The following is a 20145-nucleotide window of genomic DNA, read 5'->3' as shown; positions in this document are numbered from 1 at the left end:
AACAGCAATAAAGACCCAACGCAGCCAAAAATAAATTTATTAAAAAAAAAGAAGAACATAGACCCTAGACTGGTTGAAACCAGAAGACTGATGATGCTTGAAACTTCACCTTGATGCCAAGCAATCCGAGAATTGTCCACAAGCTGATCACTCCCTGCTCCTTGAACACTATAAAACTCCTCACTACCCCCTCCAGGGTGGGTCACACAGTCTTGAGGGCATTAGCCCCGTGTGGCCCCTTTGCCTGGCAAAACAATAAAAGCTACTCTTTTCTACTTCACCCAAAACTCTGACTCCGCGTTTCTATTCAGCACCGGTGAACAGAGTCTGAGTTTCGGCAACAGGATTTTATTATTTTGATATATTAACAGACGAATTTATAATAACCCAATGCATCCTTGCAATCCTGGCCATCTCCAGCTCCCACTCTAGGGGTCTGTTTCCTTTACCACGCTGCCCTTTAAGAGGTGATGGATGAAACTGGGCCAAACAGGAAGGCGGTTGCCCAGGGAAATTTAATAATTAAGTAACAGAGGCTCGGTTCATTCACCATCAGTTTAGGTGGTGTCTTGAAAACTTTTGCTTTGGTAGGAGAAATTTGAGTTAGATGGGTTAACTGGACTATGACGTCGCCTCCTGTGGAGGGCAGTGAAAAACTCTGGCTATAATGGAAATATTCACGGTGCCAGTACAACCATACAGTTGCCAAATACCATGTTTCGGCCAGCTGCAAAGTAGCTGTTTACAGCATTCTTTCTCCCGCCCCACGTTCTACTGGTGGACTCCATTTCCCAGCATTCCCCTGCCCACAGAGACCTTAGGCCTAGAGGAGCGTGAGCCGCAGTGGTTTCTGGGAAATGCAGTCCAGCTGCGGAGCGCAGTTTAAAGAACCAGGACTTGAGGTTCCGAGACAGCGACCGCGCAGGCGCTTTCCGGGGCCCGAAGGAGGGCGGTAAGGCCTGGCTGCCGCGCACAACCGGCGGAGGCTCACAGGTGAGTTTCGACCTGGCGGACCCGAAAGGCTGCCGGTAGGTGTGGGCTGACCGAGGCAGGTGCGCAGGAGGTGGGCCGAGTCTGCCTGGGTGGGAGGGGAAGGGCGCTGTGAGCTGCCCCAGAGCCCCACTGCCATCGAGTCAGCGCACAGGAATTGGGCGCCCGCTGTTTTCCAGGAGTCTAGCCGAGTGCGGATCTGCGGCCATTTCCCAGGAGGGAGAATGTACCTTTTCCTCACTTAGCAGGTGAAGAACAGGCAAGGGAGATTCCATGCCTTCTTCCAGATCATAATGCCAATGAGTTGTCGACATGGTGTGAAACCAGGGATGTCTGACCCGAAAGCCCTAGCCCCTCTCTCTGGGTCTCATCTCCCCTCTCTAATCTCCCACCACCACCCCAACCCCCATTCTGCCTCTCTCTCTCTCTCCCTGGGTCTCTGCTTCTCTTTCTCTGTGTCTGTCCCCTTCTCTCTGGGCCTCTGCGTGCCCCCAGCCTCCATAAGCCTCTGTGTTTTTTCTAAAAACAGTCATTTTCTTCCAAAACCATTGCACTATGCTCACATCAGGAAATGAACATCCATACAATACTATTGATTAGCTCATCTGCCGGGCTTTTTCAGATTTTGCTAATTGTCCCAATAATGTCCTTAATGGCAAAAGAAAATCCCGTGTCATGCTCTGCGTTCGTTGTCGTCGCTTTAGTCTCCGTTAACCTGGAACAGTTGTTCAGTCTTTCTTTGACCTTCATGATCTTAGCAATTCTGAAGATTGCAGACCATGTACTTCTAGAATGTCCCTCAGTTTGGATGTGTTGGTTGTTCCCTTGTGACTAGATTTAGGCTACATGCTTTTGGCGGGAATACCTTAGGAGTGATGCTGTGTCCTTAACAGAGCAGGAGCCTGTGATGTCCGCTTGCCCGTCACTGGTCACATTGGCCTCGATCACTTGGCTAAGGTGGCATCTGCCAAGTTTCTCCCCTTTAGAAAGTTATCCTCTTCGTTTTGTAATTACAGTAGATCCCATTATCCTCGGAGGGTATATTCCAAGACCCCCAGTGGATGGCTGAAATCTTGGATTGTACTGAACCCTCTATATACTGTGTTAACCTAAAGAATAAAGCAGCGGGTTATTTTACCAGCAAAATGGGCTTATTCAGGAACAGCAAAGAATTGCAATTCGGGACAAGCAGGCTATAGCAAAAGCTATAGGAAGTCCAACAAACAAGAGAGGAACTTTGTCTTACAGAGAAAAAGAGAAAAACAGGAAATAGAGAGGAGTTCTTTTGAATGAAAGTCCATTGGAGAAAAGTGAGAATTCAGAGTGGTGATGGTTTCTCATTGGCCTAGTTGCTGCGGTAGTTGATTTCTTGTAGGGGATGCAATGTACATCTTTTCTGGTTCTTTCCTGCTGAAGCTTCTTCCATTAGGGCCTGTGATGGATGTGGAGTGGTGCTACTTGAGAACTCCCCGTCCTGGCCTCCCAACTCCACTTTTTAAATAATCTGATCTACTCTAATTTAATTTAATTTTTGGCTGCGCCACGCGGCATATGGGATCTTACTTCCCTGAACAGGGATCGAACCCGCGCCCCCTGCATTGGAAGCATGGAGTCTTAACCACTGGACCTCCAGGGAAGTCCCCAACTCCACTTTAAATGAGGTTCGCCTTTATTAATTTTCAGTGTTTTTTTCTAAACATTCATACCTATGATAAAATTTCATTTACAAATTAGGCACAGTAAGAGATTAACAATAATAACTAATAATAAAATAGAACAATTTTAAGAATATACAGTAATAAACGTTTTGTGAATGTGGGCTCTCTCAAAAGATCTCATTGTACAAATTTAATGCCTCTTCTGTAAAGCACTTATGCTTATGAGCTGTGGCTGTAACTTTTGCAGTTTGTTGGGGTTTTTTTGTTTTTTTGGCCACGCGGCTTGTGGGATCTTCCCCGACCTGGGATTGGATCCGGGGCCATGGGAGTGAAAGTGCTGAGTCCTAACCACTGGACTGCCAGCAAAGTCCTGAATTTCTTTTTCTTTCGTCACAATTTCACAGATAGAAGATTCATTCTTACCGTAGATCTTAGCAACCTCAGCATATGATTTTTTTTCTTTTGTTTTTTAAATTTTATTTATTTTTGGCTGTGTTGGGTCTTCGTTGCTGTGCGCAGGCTTTCTCTAGTTGCGGCGAGCGGAGGCTACTCTTCATTGCGGTGCGCTGGCTTCTCATTGCGGTGGCTTCTCTTGTTATGGAGCATGGGCTCTAGAGCACAGGCTCAGTAGTTGTGGCGCGTGGGCTTAGTTGCTCCGTGGCATGTGGGATCTTCCTGGAACCAGGGCTCGAACCCGTGTCCTCTGCATTGGCAGGCAGATTCTTAACCACTGTGCCACCAGGGAAGTACCGGCAGACAGATTCTTGACCACTGCGCCACCAGGGAAGTCTGATATTTTTTTCTTTCTTTATTGAGATCTTTTACCTTTTCACTTAAAGGAAGCACTTTACAGCTTCTCTTTGGCATATTCGAATTACCAGCATCACTACTCTTGCACTTTGGGGCCATCACTAAGTAAAATAAGGGTTACTTAAACACAAGCACTGTGATACCGCGACAGTCCATCGAGACAACTACTAAGTGACTATTGGGCAGGTACGCTGGACAAGGGGATGATTCATGCCCCAGGTGGGCTAGAGCGGGACGGCGCAAGATTTTATCACAATACTCAGAATGGTGTGTGATTTAAAACTTGTGAATTGTTTCTTTCTGGAACTTTCCATTCAGTGTTTTTGGACCACAGTTGACCTCAGGTAACTGAAACCATGGAAAGCGAAGCCACGGATAAGGGGGCACTACCGTAGTAAGTGACTCATGAGGAGGTGGTTAAGCCTCTGTTCCTCATCAAAATTTTACCCACTGGTTTCATCCCTCAGGTGGGTGCATTCCTGTGTAGCTGGGTGGACGTGCAGCTGTTTGCCTAGAAGCACGTGAGGCTCTGAGTCTTTATTTCTGGACCGTGTTAGTTTCCCATTTCCGCTCTAACAAATTACCAGAAACTTAGTGGCTTCAAACAATACAGATGTAGTATTCTCTTACAGTTCTGGAGGCCAGAAGTCTGAACTGGTTTTCACTGGGCAGCAATCAGGGTGTCAATAGAGCCATGCTTCCTTCAGAGGCTCTAGGGGAGAATCCGTTTCCTGGCCTTTAGCAGCTTCTAGAGGCTGCCTGCATCCCTTGGCTCGTGGCCCCTTCCTTCAGCTTCAAAGCCAGAGGCATAGTGCCTTGTCTCTCTGACTGCTCCTCTTTACTTCTGTCACATGGGCTTCTCCTCCGTGTCAGATCTCCCTCTGCCTCCCTCTTATCAGGACACTTGTCATTGCATTTAGAGTCCACCCAGATAATCCAGGATCATCTTCCCATCTCAAGATGCTTAACTTGAGAGGCAGTGTTCCAGGCTGGGGTTACAGTCCTGCCCAAAGACTCAAACCTAGTGTTTTTTATCTACCTTACAGTGTATGGGGCTTTCCAGAGCCCACAGACATCAATCCCTCCAGGCAGCCTGTGGAAAGGTCACATATTTAACTTGGTTTTTCTAAGAACTTGCTGGGGCTCTGAGCTCACAGCCTGGTTCTGTTACAAATGTTACAAGTGGGTGTGGTCTGCACACAGCCCGCTCTCCTCTGAGTCAGGAGAGGCTGGCTGCATTCAGGAACTCACCAACCCCCCAAAAAGGAAAAAAAGATGCTTAACTTAATCACATCAAAAGTTCATCCCAGGCCTTCCCTAGTGGCGCAGTGGTTAAGAATCCGCCGCTAATGCAGGGGCCACGGGTTCGAGCCCTGGTCCGGGAAGATCCCACATGCTGCGGAGCAGCTAAGCCCCAGCGCCACAACTACTGAGCCTGTGCTCTAGAGCCGGTGAGCCACAACTACTGAGCCCGCTTGCCTCAACTACCGAAGCCCACGCACCTAGAGCCCGTGCTCCACAACAAGAGAAGCCACCGCAATGAGAAGCCCGCTCACCGCAACAAAGAGTAGCCCCCGCTCGCCCCAACTAGAGAAAAGCCCGCGCACAGCAACAAAGACCCAATGCAGCCAAAAATAAATAAAATAAAATAAATTTATATATATAAAAAAAAAAGAACGGGGGCCTCAGGCACCCTGCCCTGAGCCTTTGCTTTGGCTCTCAGGAGACCAGGGGCCCCTCTGTCATGAGGCATCTTTGGCAAAGTGTCTGTCTGTCTAGGCCAGAACTGACCCCCTCTCTGCTCCATCTTCCTCCTGTAGCTTTGCAGACTTAGGCCTGGTCCTTTCTTCTGGAGGTGCATGCCTGGGACCCAGCAATGGCCATCAGGACCCTGACGGGCAAGGGCCAGGTGAGTCTGGGCTCCCTCTTCCCCGAGATGACTTTGTGGACCCCAGACGGCTTTCCCCATCTCCGCCTGTGCCCTCAAGATCTTCTGCCCTTCCCAATACTGGGAGAGATGTGGTGATGGGAGTTTCTCTGGGACTGGGAGGTGCGGGGTCTGGGGGCAGGATTCTCTGAGATGGGACATTATGACACGGTCTAAAAATCAATCATCTAACGCTCAGCAGCCGTTTGGTTACCAGGTGAAGTGGGCAGTGGATGGTTTTGCTTCATCCTGAGCCTTATTCTTGGAATCAGGAGTGGGGGTTGGGATCAGAGTTGGAGTGTGGGATGGAGTGCGACTTAGGAGTAGCTCCGACATACAATGACTGGTAGTTGTTGGGTTTTTTTTGGCCGCACAGCATGCAGAACTTCCCCAACTAGGGATTGAACCTGTGCCCCCCTGCACTCGAAAAGCGGAGTCTTAACCACTGGACCACCAGGGAAGTCCGGTAGTTTTTTAAAAGTGTTTCTCAGGGCTGTCATGTACAGGTGTGTAGGTTACGTACTGCACAAGGGTGCCTCATCTCAGTGGCATGATTTGCATCTTCCACCTCCTACATCGGTATATTGATTATAGCAGTTTACACGCAGATGGCAGTCAACTGTCACATGCTAGAAATAATTGGTGTATTATAACAATTTTCCAACAGATGGCAGTAAAGAGTCATGTGAATGCGGGGGGGCCTTGTTCTACTTTCTACCAAGGTGCCTGTGGGCTAACGGCTGCCCTACCTAGACATTTTACATTCCCATGAGCCGGTTTCATTCAGTCATCCCAAATCTGCCAAGTCAGAACGTTCCAGTGCAGGGAACAAGTGGTAGCCTCTTGACCCATGACCTGTCCCACCCCAGAGTTCTGGAAAGACGTGCCTGTCCATGATATAAAATTGGCCCTTGCAGGAATCGGTGACCTTCAAAGATGTGGCTGTGGACTTCACCCTGGAGGAGTGGGGCCAGCTGGGGCCTGGCCAGAAGGAGCTGTATCGGGATGTGATGCTGGAGAACTACCAGAACCTTCTCTCGCTGGGTGAGGCCCTGCCCCCTGCCCTCCCAGGAAGAGGCAGGATGCCCCCTTCAGCCCTCATCTCCTCCATGCCCACCCACTGCTTAACTGTGGGCATTCACGGGGGTCCTGTCTGCTCCTCTCACCGGACCCTCCTGGGCCACCCCTGTCCATCTCTCTGTCTCTCTGCTGGCTTCTCCCAGAGTCCCAGCATCCCCGAGGGCCCCAAGTCCTCTGCCTGTCCCACAAAATCTTCAGCCTGTGCCCCTGCCCTCTCCTTTTTAAAAAAAAAAATTTTTTTTTTTGTTTCGGTTTTTTCTTTGTTTCGGTTTTTTTTTGCGGTACGCGGGCCTCTCACTGTTGTGGCCTCTCCCGTTGTGGAGCACAAGCTCCGGACACGCAGGCTCAGCGGCCATGGCTCAGGGGCCCAGCCGCTCCGCGGCATGTGGGATCTTCCCGGACCAGGGCACGAACCCGTGTCCCCTGCATCAGCAGGCAGACTCTCAACCACTGCGCCACCAGGGAAGCCCTTCTTTTCTTTTTTTTTTAAATTTTAGTGAAGTATAGTTGATTTACAATGTGGTGTTAATTTCTTCTGTACAGCAAAGTAACTCAGGTATACATACATATATATCCTTTTTCATGTTCTTTTCCATTATGATTTATCACAGGATATAAATATATTATTAAATATATTTCCCTGTGCTATACAGTAGGACCTTGTTTAACCATCCTATATGTAATAGTTCGCCTCTGCTAATCCCAAGCTCCCAATCCATCCCTCCCCCACCCCTCCCCCTTGGCAACCACAAGTCTGTTCTCAATGTCTGTGAGTCTGTTTCTGTTTCGTAGATATGTTGATTTGTGTCATATTTTAGATTCCACATATAAGTGATATCATACGGTATTTGTCTTTCTCTTTCTGGCTTACTTCGCTTAGTATGAAAAACTCTAGGGGCTTCCCTGGTGGCGCAGTGGTTGAGAGTCCGCCTGCCGATGCAGAGGACACGGGTTCGTGCCCCGGTCTGGGAAGATCCCACATGCCGTGGAGCGGCTGGGCCCGTGAGCCATGGCTGCTGAGCCTGCACGTCCGGAGCCTGTGCTCCACAACGGGAGAGGCCCCAACAGTGAGAGGCCCGTGCACCGCAAAAAAAAAAAAAAAAAAAAAAAAAACCTCTAGGTCCATCCATGTTGCTGCAGACGGCATTATTTCATTCTTTTTTATGGCCGAGTAATATTCCACTGTATATATGTACCACATCTTCTTTATCCATTCATCTATTGATGGACACTTAGGTTGCTTCCACGTCTTGGCTATTGTGAATAGTGCTGCTATGCACATACGGGTGCATCTTTTTTTTTTATTATTTTTATTGGAGTATAACTGCTTTACAATGTTGTGTTCGTTTCTGCTGTACAGCAAAGTGAATCAGTTATACGTATATATACATCTACTCTTTTTTAGATTTCCTTCCCATTTAGGTCACCACAGAGCACTGGGTAGAGTTCCCTGTGCTAAACAATAGGTTCTCGTTAGTTATCTAGTTTATACATAGTAGGGTATGCGTGTATCTTTTTGAGTTAGCGTTTTCTCTGGATATATGCCCAGGAGAGAAACCACATTGTTTTGAACAAACAGTTCAGGCACAGGGAGCGCCTCTTACCAGTTAGAGAGTTCTGGAACCCTCCTGAAACCCAGGCTCCCAGATGCCAGCAAGGGCAACCTTGCAAGCAGGCCTTGCCAAGGAGAGCAGTCAGCCTGCTGTGTTAAACCCTTTTCTGCACATACAGGTGAGGTCCCCTCAGTCTGCACCCTGAGCTTCAATCTGTGCAGCTGGTGGCCTGCAGAATACCTCCCTGGGGAGATCCCATGCTCCCTGTCCCCACTGAGCTCCCCATATCCCCCTGGACCCACTCCTCCTCCTGTTCCCGCATCTCAGGGACAGTTTCCGCCCATCCAGTCACCAGGCCAGTCCTGGGCGTGGCCTGTACCCACTCCTTCATACCCTTATGTGACCTGGCCCCTGCCCACCTCCTCAGTGTTATCCCCTTCCATTCTCTTCCTCCTCCCGCTTCTCCATTTAAGGTGGGAGTGATTTTTCAGCATGTTTGCTCACAGGAATGATCATTAGGGACTATGTTTGTTTCCTAGGGCAGCTGTACCAAATTATCACAAACCTGGGGACTCACAACAGCAGAAATGTATTCTCTCACAGTTCAGGAGGCCAGGAGCGCAAAACCAAGGTGCAGGCAGGGCCGGGCTCCTTCTGAAGACTCCTGGGGAGAGTCCTTCCTGGCTTTCTCCAGCGTCTGAAGACTCGTGGCATTCTTGGCGTTCTTTGCCCTGTACCTGCATCACCCCAATCTTTGCCTCCATCTTCACCTGGCCTTTTGCCCTCCAAATGTGTCTGTGTGTCTCTCCTCTTCTTATAAGGACACCAGTCATTGGATTTAGGGCCTACCCGAATCCAGTAGGACCCCATCTTAACCATTTACATCTGCAAAGCCCCTCTTTCCAAATCAGGCCGCATGCTGAGGTTCCTGGGGGCATAATATTCCCCCACTGCAGGAAGAGAGGAATTAATGATCTCAAAGACAGCAGGCCTGAAAAAGTCAAAAGAAACAGATGAGATGAATTTTAATAATCTGTTCTGTTGCACCCAGCCTAGCCAAAATATGATCATTTAGGCACATGTTGACATCATAATCAATCTGAATTATTAATGAGATTGTTTCCTTTTTTCTCCATATCAAGTCTTTGAAATGCTTTGTGTATTTTTCACTCAACTTGAACAGAGAGCTGGAGCCTTCAACAGTGATGTCAGGGCTCAGGTTCTCTCTGGAATGTAGTAGGCACTCAATAAACGAGTCTTGCAGATCTTCTAATCATTAGGTGTCCAATGTATGCATCTCCCCTGCAGACCCAGGGCTTGGGGCCCAGCCCTGAGGCCTCCCTGTGACTGTGGCACCCATGGCCAAGTCTCACATTTTTTTCTGGGGCAGGGCTTCCTGGGTCCAAACCCGATGTGATCTCCCGTTTGGAGCGAGGGGAAGAGCCCAGGATGGAGAGGAGAGAAGCCCGGCGAGTTACCTGTTCAGGTGGGTGAGGATGTCCAGCAGATGCGAGCTGTCTTCCTACCCTCCATCTGTCATGATCAGTGACGGTCGTTCGAGAGTGAGGGAGTGTACCATACAGGCCATCACTGTGGGTGCTGGGTTCAAATCCCAGCTCCACTGCTTCCTGGCTGTGTGACCTTCAGGCAAGTCATTTAGCTCCTCTGTGCCTCAATTTCCTCATCTGCAAAATGGGGTCAGTAATAGCACCTGGGGTTGGGAAGAATAAGTGAGTTAATACATACAGAGGGCACCCAGAACCCCCTGCTCAGAATAGGCTACAATGGGGAGTTCCCTGGCAGACTCTGGGCTTTCACTGCTGTGGGCCCAGGTTCAATCCCTGGTCGGGTAACTAAGATCCCACAAGCCACGCAACATGGCCAAAAAAAAAAGAAGAGGCTACAATGGTTATCGTTATGATTATTTATTGGAAATCACTTGTGTAAGAGACCCAGAAGTGGGATCTGGCCTGACGTGTTGGGGCACAGGAAGAGGCCAGATTTCTGCCCCTACTGGCCCGTGACCTCATCAGAGGAGGGAATTGAAGCATCCTTTTTTCCATCACTTGTCCATCTTGCTGTGGGGCCAGTACTTACCCCTTCCTGCCCCCTCACTCACCATAGCCCATCCGGCCCCAGTCTTGTCCCTCCTGCCCCCTCTCTTTGCCCATTCCCCCCCCCCCACCAACAGCCCTGGCTCAGCCCTCAGCGACCCTCACCTGGACCCTCACCCCAGCCTCCTCCCTGGCCTCCCAGCCTCCAGTCTTCTGGTTCATCTCACACACAGCCCCAGATCCCGTCCCTCCCCTGCTCATAGCCCTCATGTGTCTCCCCAGTGCCCCTGAGACAAAGTCCTAGCCGCACACCCGGCACCCAAGGCCCTGCGTGATCCAGCCTGCTCTGTCTCTGGCCTCATCTCCCATCACCATCCACCCGTGTTGGTACCCCACGCCCTGACCTCACTCCCTGCAGTGCCTGTTCCTCCCTGAACTTGAATGTGTGTTCCCACCTTTGGGCTTGTGCACATGCTGCTCCCTCTGCCTGGAACACCCTTCCCTGCTTTGTCTGCCTGGCAGACGCCTTCATGACCCTCAAGGCTACAGGTCACCTCTTCCAGGAGGCCTTCCCTGACTTCCAGGCTGAGTGACCTGCCCCTTCTCGTTGCTTTCACAGCTCCTTGCTTGAGCTGCTACTCGTGCTCTTGTTCATGTGGCAGTTAAGAGTGTGGGCTCTGGAGCCAGACTCTCTGAGTTCAGATCCCAGCTCTGCCACTGTCAGGCCGTGTGACTGTGGGTAAGTGACTTAAGCTCTTGGTGCTTATCTGTCAAGTGGGGACATTGGGGACACTGATAGTACCCACTTCACTGAATTTCTTTTGGGGACTGAATTAGAGAACTCTGGACTCTAAGACTCAAGTGGATTTCCCTGGGTGAAGACCTCTCCCATGTGTCTCCGAAGTTCACATCAGTAGAGAAAAGCACATCCAAGTGACCCTTGCAGAGAGAGGCTGACATGGAAGCCCACACATGATCTCTCTAGCCTTCACCTACACACATATTTGTTACATACTTTGCTGTAAGAAATTTTAGCTGTGCGTACAACTTGTTGTTGGGTCATGTAAATCCTTCCAGAAAAATCACCAAACTAGTGGATGGTTGTGGGATCACCCCAAACAGAGACATAGCAACTAAATGCTCTGCGGGATTTTGAAAATAATCCTGTTGTCATTGGATTAGGCAATGGTTTCTTAGATGTGACATCAAAGGAACAAGCAAGAAAAGAAAAAATAAATTGGACATCATCAAAATTTAAAACTTTTGTGCTTCAAAAGACACTATAAAGAAAATGAAAAGGCAACCCACAGAAAGCAAGAAAAATTTTGTAAATTATATGTCTGATAAGGGACTGATCCTTCTTACAACTCAGTAATAAAAAGACAAATAATCCAGTTAAAAATGGGCCAAAGATCTCAATAGCCGTTTCTTCAAAGACACACAAATGATCAGTAAGCATATGAAAAGATGCTCAATATCATTAGCACATACCTGCTACATGACCAGCCGTGGTGAAGACCCCAAATCAGGCACCAGATGGGCATCATGAATCTTCCATTTACAGTAAACAATGCTGGGACTTCTCGGGCAGTGCACTGGTTAAGACTCCGCGCTTCCAATGCAAGGGATGTGGGTTCAATCCCTGCTCGGGGAGCTAAGATCGCATATGCCACGTGGCCAAGAAAATATTGATTTTCTTTTTTAAACCCCAGCAAATTATACAGTAAACAATGCTGACAGCCTAGTACGTTTTGACCCATGGTGTTGAGCACACAGAAAAAGATCATTAACCAGTAATTATGTAAAATACCAGGAATTCAATTCTCAGAGCTTAGCAAAGGGTCATTGCCATGGTTACAGAGATAAAAACTGAGTAAAGTGGACCTTCTGTGTTAACTCTTTCCCTGCACATGTCCACCAACATAGTGTGAGAATGCTTCTACCATGCTCGTTTGCCAACATTGGATATTTTTAATATTTTCCAATGTAAAAAGTGTCAAATGGCATCTGAGAAATTTGACTTTTTAGACTTATTACTGATGTTGAGCATCTTTTTCACATATTTATCAGCCACTTGTTTTTCTTCTGCAAAATGTCTATTCACATTCCTGCTTCACTATTTCATTAGATTGTTTCTCTTTTTCTTATCGATTTGTGAAAATGTATTACAGATATGGCTAAGAAACCACTGTGCATATAAACTGCTTTGCAACTCTTTTTTTTTTTTTGGTACGCAGGCCTCTCCCGTTGTGGCCTCTCCCATTGCAGAGCACAGGCTCTGGACGCGCAGGCTCAGCGGCCATGGCTCACGGGCCCAGCCACTCGGCGGCACGTGGGATCCTTCCGGACCGGGGCACGAACCTGCGTCCCCTGCATTGGCAGGCGTACTCCCAACCACTGCGCCACCAGGGAAGCCCGCAACTCATTTTTTTGCATGTTTAGAATATACTGAGACCATTCTTCCGTGTCACAACATGAATCTATCTACCTCATGCCTTTAGAACTAGCAATATAAACTTTGAAATCTTTCTTTTTAAGATTACAATGTCAGGGAATTCCCTGGTGGTCCAGTGGTTAGGACCCTGCGCTTCCACTGCAGGGGACACGGGTTCCATCCCTGGTTGGGGAACTAAGATCTCACAAGCCACACAGCCAAAAAAAAAAAAAAAAAAAAAAAGATTACAATGCCAGATCTAAATAACCAGCTTCTTTTGTCCTGGGACAGATGAAGTTCATATTTTCCATTTCTTTCAGACTTGGAGACAAGCTCTGAAACTACTCAGGAGACACTTCCAAAAAAGAGTATTTCCGAAGAGGTGGCTTCCCCAGTGGGAAAGATGGAGGGCATTTTAAGGGCAGTGCTTGGAGACACGAAGGTGGGGGACTCCTGGACATGCATCCGTCAACTGGAAGACCAGGGAAAGCAGGGGAGGCGTTTGAGGAGGTTGTTTGCTACTCCCGAGGAAAACACCCATGGCGAGTTGAGACACTTCAGGCAGACCTCAGCTTTCGTTGGGAAGCAAAGAGTGCCTGGGGGAGAGGATCCTCAGGAGTGGACCAGGTCAAGAAAGAGCCTGAAACACCAAAGGAAACCATTTAACTGCACGGAATGTGGGAAAGCCTTCATCTACCATTCGGACTATGTCCTACACCAGAGAATTCACACCGGAGATAAGCCTTACAAGTGTAACGAGTGTGGGAAAGCGTTCAGCAACAGCTCATATTTCATCCAGCACCACATCATCCACACAGGAGAGAAGCCCTATGCCTGCAACGAATGCGGCAAGACCTTTACCCAGAGCTCATCGCTCACTGAGCATCAGAGGATCCACACTGGAGAGAAACCCTACGAGTGCAAGGAATGTGGAAAAGCCTTCACCCAGAGCTCCTCCCTCATCAAACACCAGCGATGCCATACCGGGGAGAAACCCTATAAATGCAACCAGTGTGGGAAGGTCTACTCCCAGGTGTCCCACCTCACCCGCCACCAGAAAATCCACACCGGGGAGAAGCCCTACAAATGCAGTGAGTGTGGCAAGGCTTTCTGTCACACCTCCTCCCTGACTCAGCACCAGACAATCCACACTGGTGAGAAACCCTACAAGTGTAACGAGTGTGGGAAAACCTTCAGCCACAGCTCGTCACTGACCCAGCACCAGCGAGTCCACACGGGAGAGAAACCTTACGAGTGCCCCAAGTGTGGCAAAGCCTTCAGCCACAGTTCGTCCCTGACTCAGCATCAGAGAGTTCATACTGGTGAGAAGCCCTATGAGTGTCACGAGTGTGGGAAGGCTTACACGCAGATCTCCCACCTCATGAGGCACCAGAGCGTTCACGTGGGGGAGAAACCCTACATATGTAATGAGTGTGGAAAGGCTTTCAGTCACACCTCCTCCTTTAGTCAACACCAGACGATCCACACCGGTGAGAAACCCTACAAGTGTAAGGAATGCGGGAAAACCTTCAGCCAGAACTCCTCGCTTGTGCGCCACCAGAGAATTCACACCGGGGAGAAGCCCTATGAGTGTACAGTTTGCGGGAAAGCCTACACCCAGATCTCCCACCTCATCCAACACCAGAGGACTCACACCGGAGAGAAACCTTATGAGTGCAGTGAGTGTGGGAAAGCCTTCGGCCGGAGTGCCCATCTCACCGAGCATCAGAAGATCCACACGGGCGAGAAACCCTTTAAGTGTAAGGAGTGTGGGAAAACATTCAGTCACAACTCATCCCTAACTCAACATCAGAGGATTCACACCGGCGAGAAACCCTACAGCTGTAGCGAATGCGGGAAAGCCTTCAATCAAAGTATCCACCTCATTCAGCATCAGAGGATTCATACCGGGGAGAGGCCCGACAAAATGTAAGAACTGTGGGAAAACCTATGCCCAGATTTCACACCTCATTCGACACCAGAAAGTTCATGTGGGTGGCAAGCGCTATGCATGTAAAGAATGCAGAGAGGATTTCAGCTGGGGTTCACACCTGGCCAAACATCAGAGACTTCACACTGTGCACGATGGCTACATCCACAGTAATTTTGAGAAAGCCTTTGCTTGGAACATGCAGCTTAGTGATCATCAGAGAACTCATGCTGACTAGAGAGCCTGAGAATGAAACAAACTGGTGATTCTGCTGCTGGGTTCCATTCAGCCTTCATCAGCAGTAGAAGCTTCTTCCCAGAGAGGAGCCGTAACACTATATATTGAGAGAGTTGTTTCCTTTCTTGCCTCCTAGAAGGAGGATGGCACTGTTTATCACCAGCAGAGACAGCTTCTGATCATTTAAAGGGCTCCGCCCTAAAATCTAAGCTTCCCCCCCATTTCTCAACCCTACAACGTCCCTGGATGGTGGTAGCTATGGGGTGGTCTACATAGGATGAAACTTCATCTGGGATCTTTAATAAGGTCTCTCTGAGCTTTTTAAATTTATTCATCATGTGTTAAATTGGAGCCTGGAAATTCAAGAAAAAACAAACACAGCTGGCAATATTCACCTGTTAGAGTAAAAGTCACAAATATATGTAACTAAAGATAAATGCCAGGCGATTTTAGTTTCCTTTAAAACTTTAAGCTACAAATTTCACTGAAAAATCTTCAGTTGGCTTAAACATGGAATATGTTTCACATATTTCCAGCCATTTTTTATGTCCTATTGTTTCTGTCTTTTCCACTTCCAGGAATTGTGCTTTACAAAGTAATTGCCCTGTTAGACATCATTTTCTGATTTTAGTCATGCCCAAAAGAAGGTTTTTATTTCCTTATATTTTTAAAACATAGTATTTTCTATTAGAAAAACAATACGTACACTTTTATAACAGGAAAAATTTTTAAGTAGAATAAGATAAGCTTATTTTAAAGGATAATTTGAAAAGTGTAGAGAAGTATGAACTAAAATACCAATTCCCCATAATTCCACAGGCCAGAGATATCCACCAGTCATTTTTGGGTGTATGTCTTTCTGGTTTCGTTTCACTCTGTATTCCATATCCATATTTTTTAATGTTGAAAATTTTGGATCATAAAACAAAAAGCTATATACTCACCTACAACTTGGCCACCCTCAGAAGTCAGGTGGTTTTGATTTTTTTCATCTTTCCTTCTGAATATCATTTTTAAGTAAGTGTTACTTTATTTAATTGTAATCAGAAACAATTTTGGCCTCTCTGTTTTGCCCTCATTATACCATGACATTGTCCTTTGTCACCAAGTAAACGCCATCCTCATCATTATTAGGGCTAATGATGTTTCATTGGTGGGCGTAGAATAATCTATAAATCCATGCCCCCATTTAGACTTTGCTCTAAGCCCCCAATTGACACAGGTTATTCACCAATTTTCCCAATTATGAATCATGTAATAATGAGCATTTCCATGCTAACTTCCTCTCTCCTTTTGGGAGGATTATTTCTCTAAGTCAAATTCCCAGGATGGGAATAACAGAATCAAGACTTTAACCATTTTCTTGGTTCCTGGAACATATTGTTAAATTGCTTTCTAAAGGGGCTGGACCTAATCTACCTGGAGCAAGCTGGGAAGTGAGGACTACAGTTCTGTTACATTATAACCAGCACTGAACATCAATCATATAATGTTTTCCCATGTCAAACATATAAAATGGCTAGTGATTTCAGTAACTTACTGTGTGCCAATTTTGTGCTAAGTCCTTGGTACGTGTGAACTCCTTTCATTCTTCAAACAACCACATATGTTCAGGGCTGTATTATCCCATTTCATAGATGAGGACACTGAGGCATGCTGATGATGTAGACAAAACCCCACAGCTATCAGGTCATGGAGCCTGAACTCAAGTTCAAGTAGTCAAGCTCCAGGAGCTATGCACTGAACTTCTATTGGGATTGAACACATTTCACATATAACATTTCCTTCTTAAAATAATGTTTATTATCCTATTATAAAAACCAATACATGCTTTTTATGAAAAATTTACAAGATCCAAGAAATCCGGAAGATTTTACACAAAGGCCTGTGCTACCCAGAGATAACTGTTAACATTTTGGTATACCTCTGCTATTTTAAAAACTTAATCACAGTATTATAATGCTTTAATAAATCTGGGACAGAGAATATACAGTTTAGCATACTTCTGTGTTTACTTTATATCACAGGCCCCTATCATTAAATATGATTTACCGATATCATTAAATACCCACTTCATTAAATAATCTTTAACAACCTGATGTTTGGGGGCTTTGCATAGTTTGTGTTTAGTAGTAGCCAGTCCCCTGTTGGATACTTTGGTTGCTTCCAGTTTTTGACTTTTATAAATATCCCTTCTACTGAAGTCTTAGGCTGAGCACCCGACCAGCTCCCAAGTAGAATCCTGGCAGGGAGTCTGTGGGGTCAAAGAACATTTTAATGACCCTGTGCACATAGCTAATGGCTTCCTGAAATTTCTGCATCTGATTGGCAGTGGATGGGACTGCATCTCACCAACATCATCACTGGTAGTTACCATGTTTAAAAGTCTTTGCTCAGGTATTTCTTCTTCTGTGACTTCCTTCATGGTTGATGAAATACTCGTTTATTGTGAATAATTCAAACAACACAAAAATGAAGAACACTATGGCTCTCTATAAATCTTCATTCCAAAGATTCTAGACTCTTTTCAAAGATTCTAGACTTTTTCTGTTGTTTCTCCCTTTCTGTTGGTATGAAATATATATGTACATAAAATATTATTTATATGGCATAATTACAGACGTGATTTTAAGTAACTTTTTTCACTTGATATAATATGAATATTTTCCCATGACACTCAATCCAAAATATATATATAGTACATATGGTACAAAAATATATACACCTGTATATATGTATATATATATATGTATATATATATGTATCATCATTTGCCACTTTTAACAGCTGCATAATAGTTCATGCTAGAGTTTCTTGAATTTATTTAACCAAATTCTATTAATGGGCATTTGGGCTGTTTTATTTTCTTTTCCATCATTGGACATATATTATTTGACACTTGTGCAAATTATCTCCATAAGATGAATTCCTAGAAGTAAGCTTGTGGGCTCATAGAATGTCCATGTTTAAAATTTTGATAGTTATTGCTAAATAATCCTCCAAAAAAGGATGACCCAATTTACAAAGCTCCTGAAAGTGTACATGAGTGCCTATTTCTCTCCTCCACTTCCTTCACAAATACTCGGTATTAGTCTTTTATTATTTTTAACATTTCTTATCTAATAAGTAAAAATGTCCTATTGGCAGGGAGAGTAATGATCTTCTTATGCCTTTATTGATGTTTTGCCTTCTTTAAATTGCTTATTTGTATATTTTGCCCATTTTTAATTGGGCTGCCTTTTTGTATTGATTTATAGGAGCAAGTCTATGTATTACATGTACTAACTCTTTGCTATATACATTACTAATACTTTCTGCCAGTTTATTATTTCTTTTGTTTATGGTGTATTTTGCTCTACAGAATTTTAAACTTTTTAGGTATTCAACTCTATCTGTATTTTCTTTTATAGTTCTTGGACCAGCTTCACACTAAGAAAAACCTGCCTCACCCCCCCAGGATTATGAAGAAAGTTCTCCTATATTTTATTCTAGTACTGTTACGATTTTTTTTTTTTTTTGCGATATGCGGGCCTATCACCGTTGTGGCCTCTCCCGTTGCGGAGCACAGGCTCCAGACGCGCAGGCTCAGCGGCCATGGCTCACGGGCCCAGCCGCTCCACGGCATGTGGGATCTTCCCGGACCGGGGCACGAACCCGTGTCCCCTGCATCGGCAGGCAGACTCTCAACCACTGCACCACCAGGGAAACCCCTGTTACGATTTTTTAACAAGTAAATTTTTATTCATTCTGCATTTTTATGGCTTATGGTATAAAATTTCAGTTCCTAGAGGCCACCTGCATTCCTTGGATTTTGGCCCCTTCATCCTCAAAGCCAGCAGTGTAGCATCTTTAAATCACTCATCCTAATATATTCCACCATATATGTAAATTTCTCAGCACACTTGGTCCACTCCTTTCTCGAAGATTCACCCCTTCTGTACTAACATACTGACGTAGAATAATTGAATTCTTAGTCTAAGAGAACCTAATTTTGAATCTTGCCTTTGCCATTGCCTTGCTGTCTGATCCAGTTTCTTCATATTTTAAATGAGAATAATAAGCTATATTACAAAAGATGTTTTAGGTTTCAAATAACAGAAAACTTAAAAGAGTTCAAACAAGAAAGACAGGTTACTAGCTCAAGTAGCCGAAAGGACCAAAACAAGGCATTCATCTTGTTTATCCTAGTACTTCAGGATGCCTTCAGTGGCAAGTAAGAGAAAACCGCAACTCAACCTCACAAACACCAGGAAGAAGAAATCTACAGGTAAGGCAAGCTCCACCTGCTCTACATTAATATTTCCCTACAATTCACTTGAGATTTATATGGTTTTATGTCACAATTATCTTCTCAAATAATTATATTGCCCGATCACCTTTTCATTCGTATCTCAGCCCCTTCCCTGTTTACTTCACGGTACTTACCATAATTTCCTATTATAGGTCCCCTATTTACTGCCTGCTCTGACTCCCTGAAGGAGTCTTTGTGTCTGTCACCACTATATCTCCAGCGCCTAGAGCAGTGCCTGGAACGTGGTAGGTTCTCGGAAAATAGTCACTGACTGATTGATTTATTTCAAGGCTGAGCCATTCCCATCCCCACTTGCACAGTAAGAGAATGTTAGTTTCCCCACTTCCTCAAGGTAAGTATATCATACAGCTTTAAAATTTGGCCAGATATATAAATAAAGATAGCATTTTTCCTTTTTCTCTTCCTGGCGCTCTCCTACACATCCCTCAAAGCCTTATTCAAGACCCCTCCCCTGAGAAACGTTCCTCACATCAACTCTTTCAGTCCCGCCCTACCCAGTTTTTCTCCCTTCTTTGTGCTGTAACACGTTTTTCATTAAGTTTTATGAGCAAAGCATGCTGTTTTGTTGAGCATCCCTACTACTTAGAAACGCCTTTAAAGAGGACCCCTTGGGACTTCCTTGGTGGTGCAGTGGTTAAGAATCCGCCTGCAAATGCAGAGGACACGGGTTCGAGCCCTGGTCTGGGAAGATCCCACATGCCGCGGAGCTCGTGCGCAACAACTACTGAGCCTGCGCTCTAGAGCCCGCGAGCCACAACTACTGAGCCCGCGTGCCACAACTACTGCAGCCCACGCGCCTAGAGCCCAAGCTCTGCAACAAGAGAAGCCACCGCAAAGAGAAGCCCGCGCACGGCAAGGAAGAGTAGCCTCCACTCGCCGCAACTAGAGAAAGCCTGCGCAGCAACGAAGACCCAATGTAACCAAAAATAAATAGATTTATTTATTTATTTTATAAAATAAATAGAGGGCCCCTCGCCTAGCGTCAGTGCTTAGACAGTTGCCATGGAGACAGGCTTCCGGAATTGACGGTTGCCCTGACAACGGACGCGCGGTGGTTAGCTTTCAGAACGCAGCCTGTGATTGGTCGAGAGGAAACAAACTGTGTAACCACCTTCTCCTTCACCACTCCGCCTACGGAAGATAGAAGAAGCCTTTGACAC

The 20145-nt window shown here is 46.1% G+C and overlaps 1 protein-coding gene across 3 annotated transcripts; it reads left to right on the top strand.

The window, feature by feature from the left end:
• Positions 1 to 915: 915 nt before the first annotated feature.
• LOC309794685 (uncharacterized protein) lies at positions 916 to 19929 on the top strand. 3 transcript variants are annotated; one of them, XM_082606513.1, is made up of 7 exons: positions 939 to 1028; positions 2566 to 2651; positions 5279 to 5367; positions 6303 to 6429; positions 9409 to 9504; positions 12827 to 14435; positions 18084 to 19929. In XM_082606513.1, the coding sequence occupies exons 3-7, from the start codon at positions 5335 to 5337 to the stop codon at positions 18136 to 18138; spliced, it is 1920 nt and encodes a 639-aa protein (XP_082462639.1). In that variant the 5' UTR covers positions 939 to 1028; positions 2566 to 2651; positions 5279 to 5334; the 3' UTR covers positions 18139 to 19929. The 3 variants fall into 3 exon arrangements, with proteins under 3 accessions (XP_082462640.1, XP_082462639.1, XP_082462641.1); XM_082606514.1 differs by lacking the exon at positions 2566 to 2651 and having other exon boundaries at positions 916 to 993; XM_082606515.1 differs by lacking the exons at positions 2566 to 2651; positions 18084 to 19929 and having other exon boundaries at positions 12827 to 15303.
• The last annotated feature ends 216 nt before the right edge of the window (positions 19930 to 20145 follow it).

The sequence above is a fragment of the Mesoplodon mirus genome, assembly GCF_964341445.2.
Source record: "Mesoplodon mirus genome assembly, chromosome: 19".
In the NCBI taxonomy this organism is placed as follows: Eukaryota; Metazoa; Chordata; class Mammalia; order Artiodactyla; family Ziphiidae; genus Mesoplodon; species Mesoplodon mirus.
Note: the sequence above shows the minus strand (reverse complement) of the source record. Positions and strands in the feature narration are given on the sequence as shown.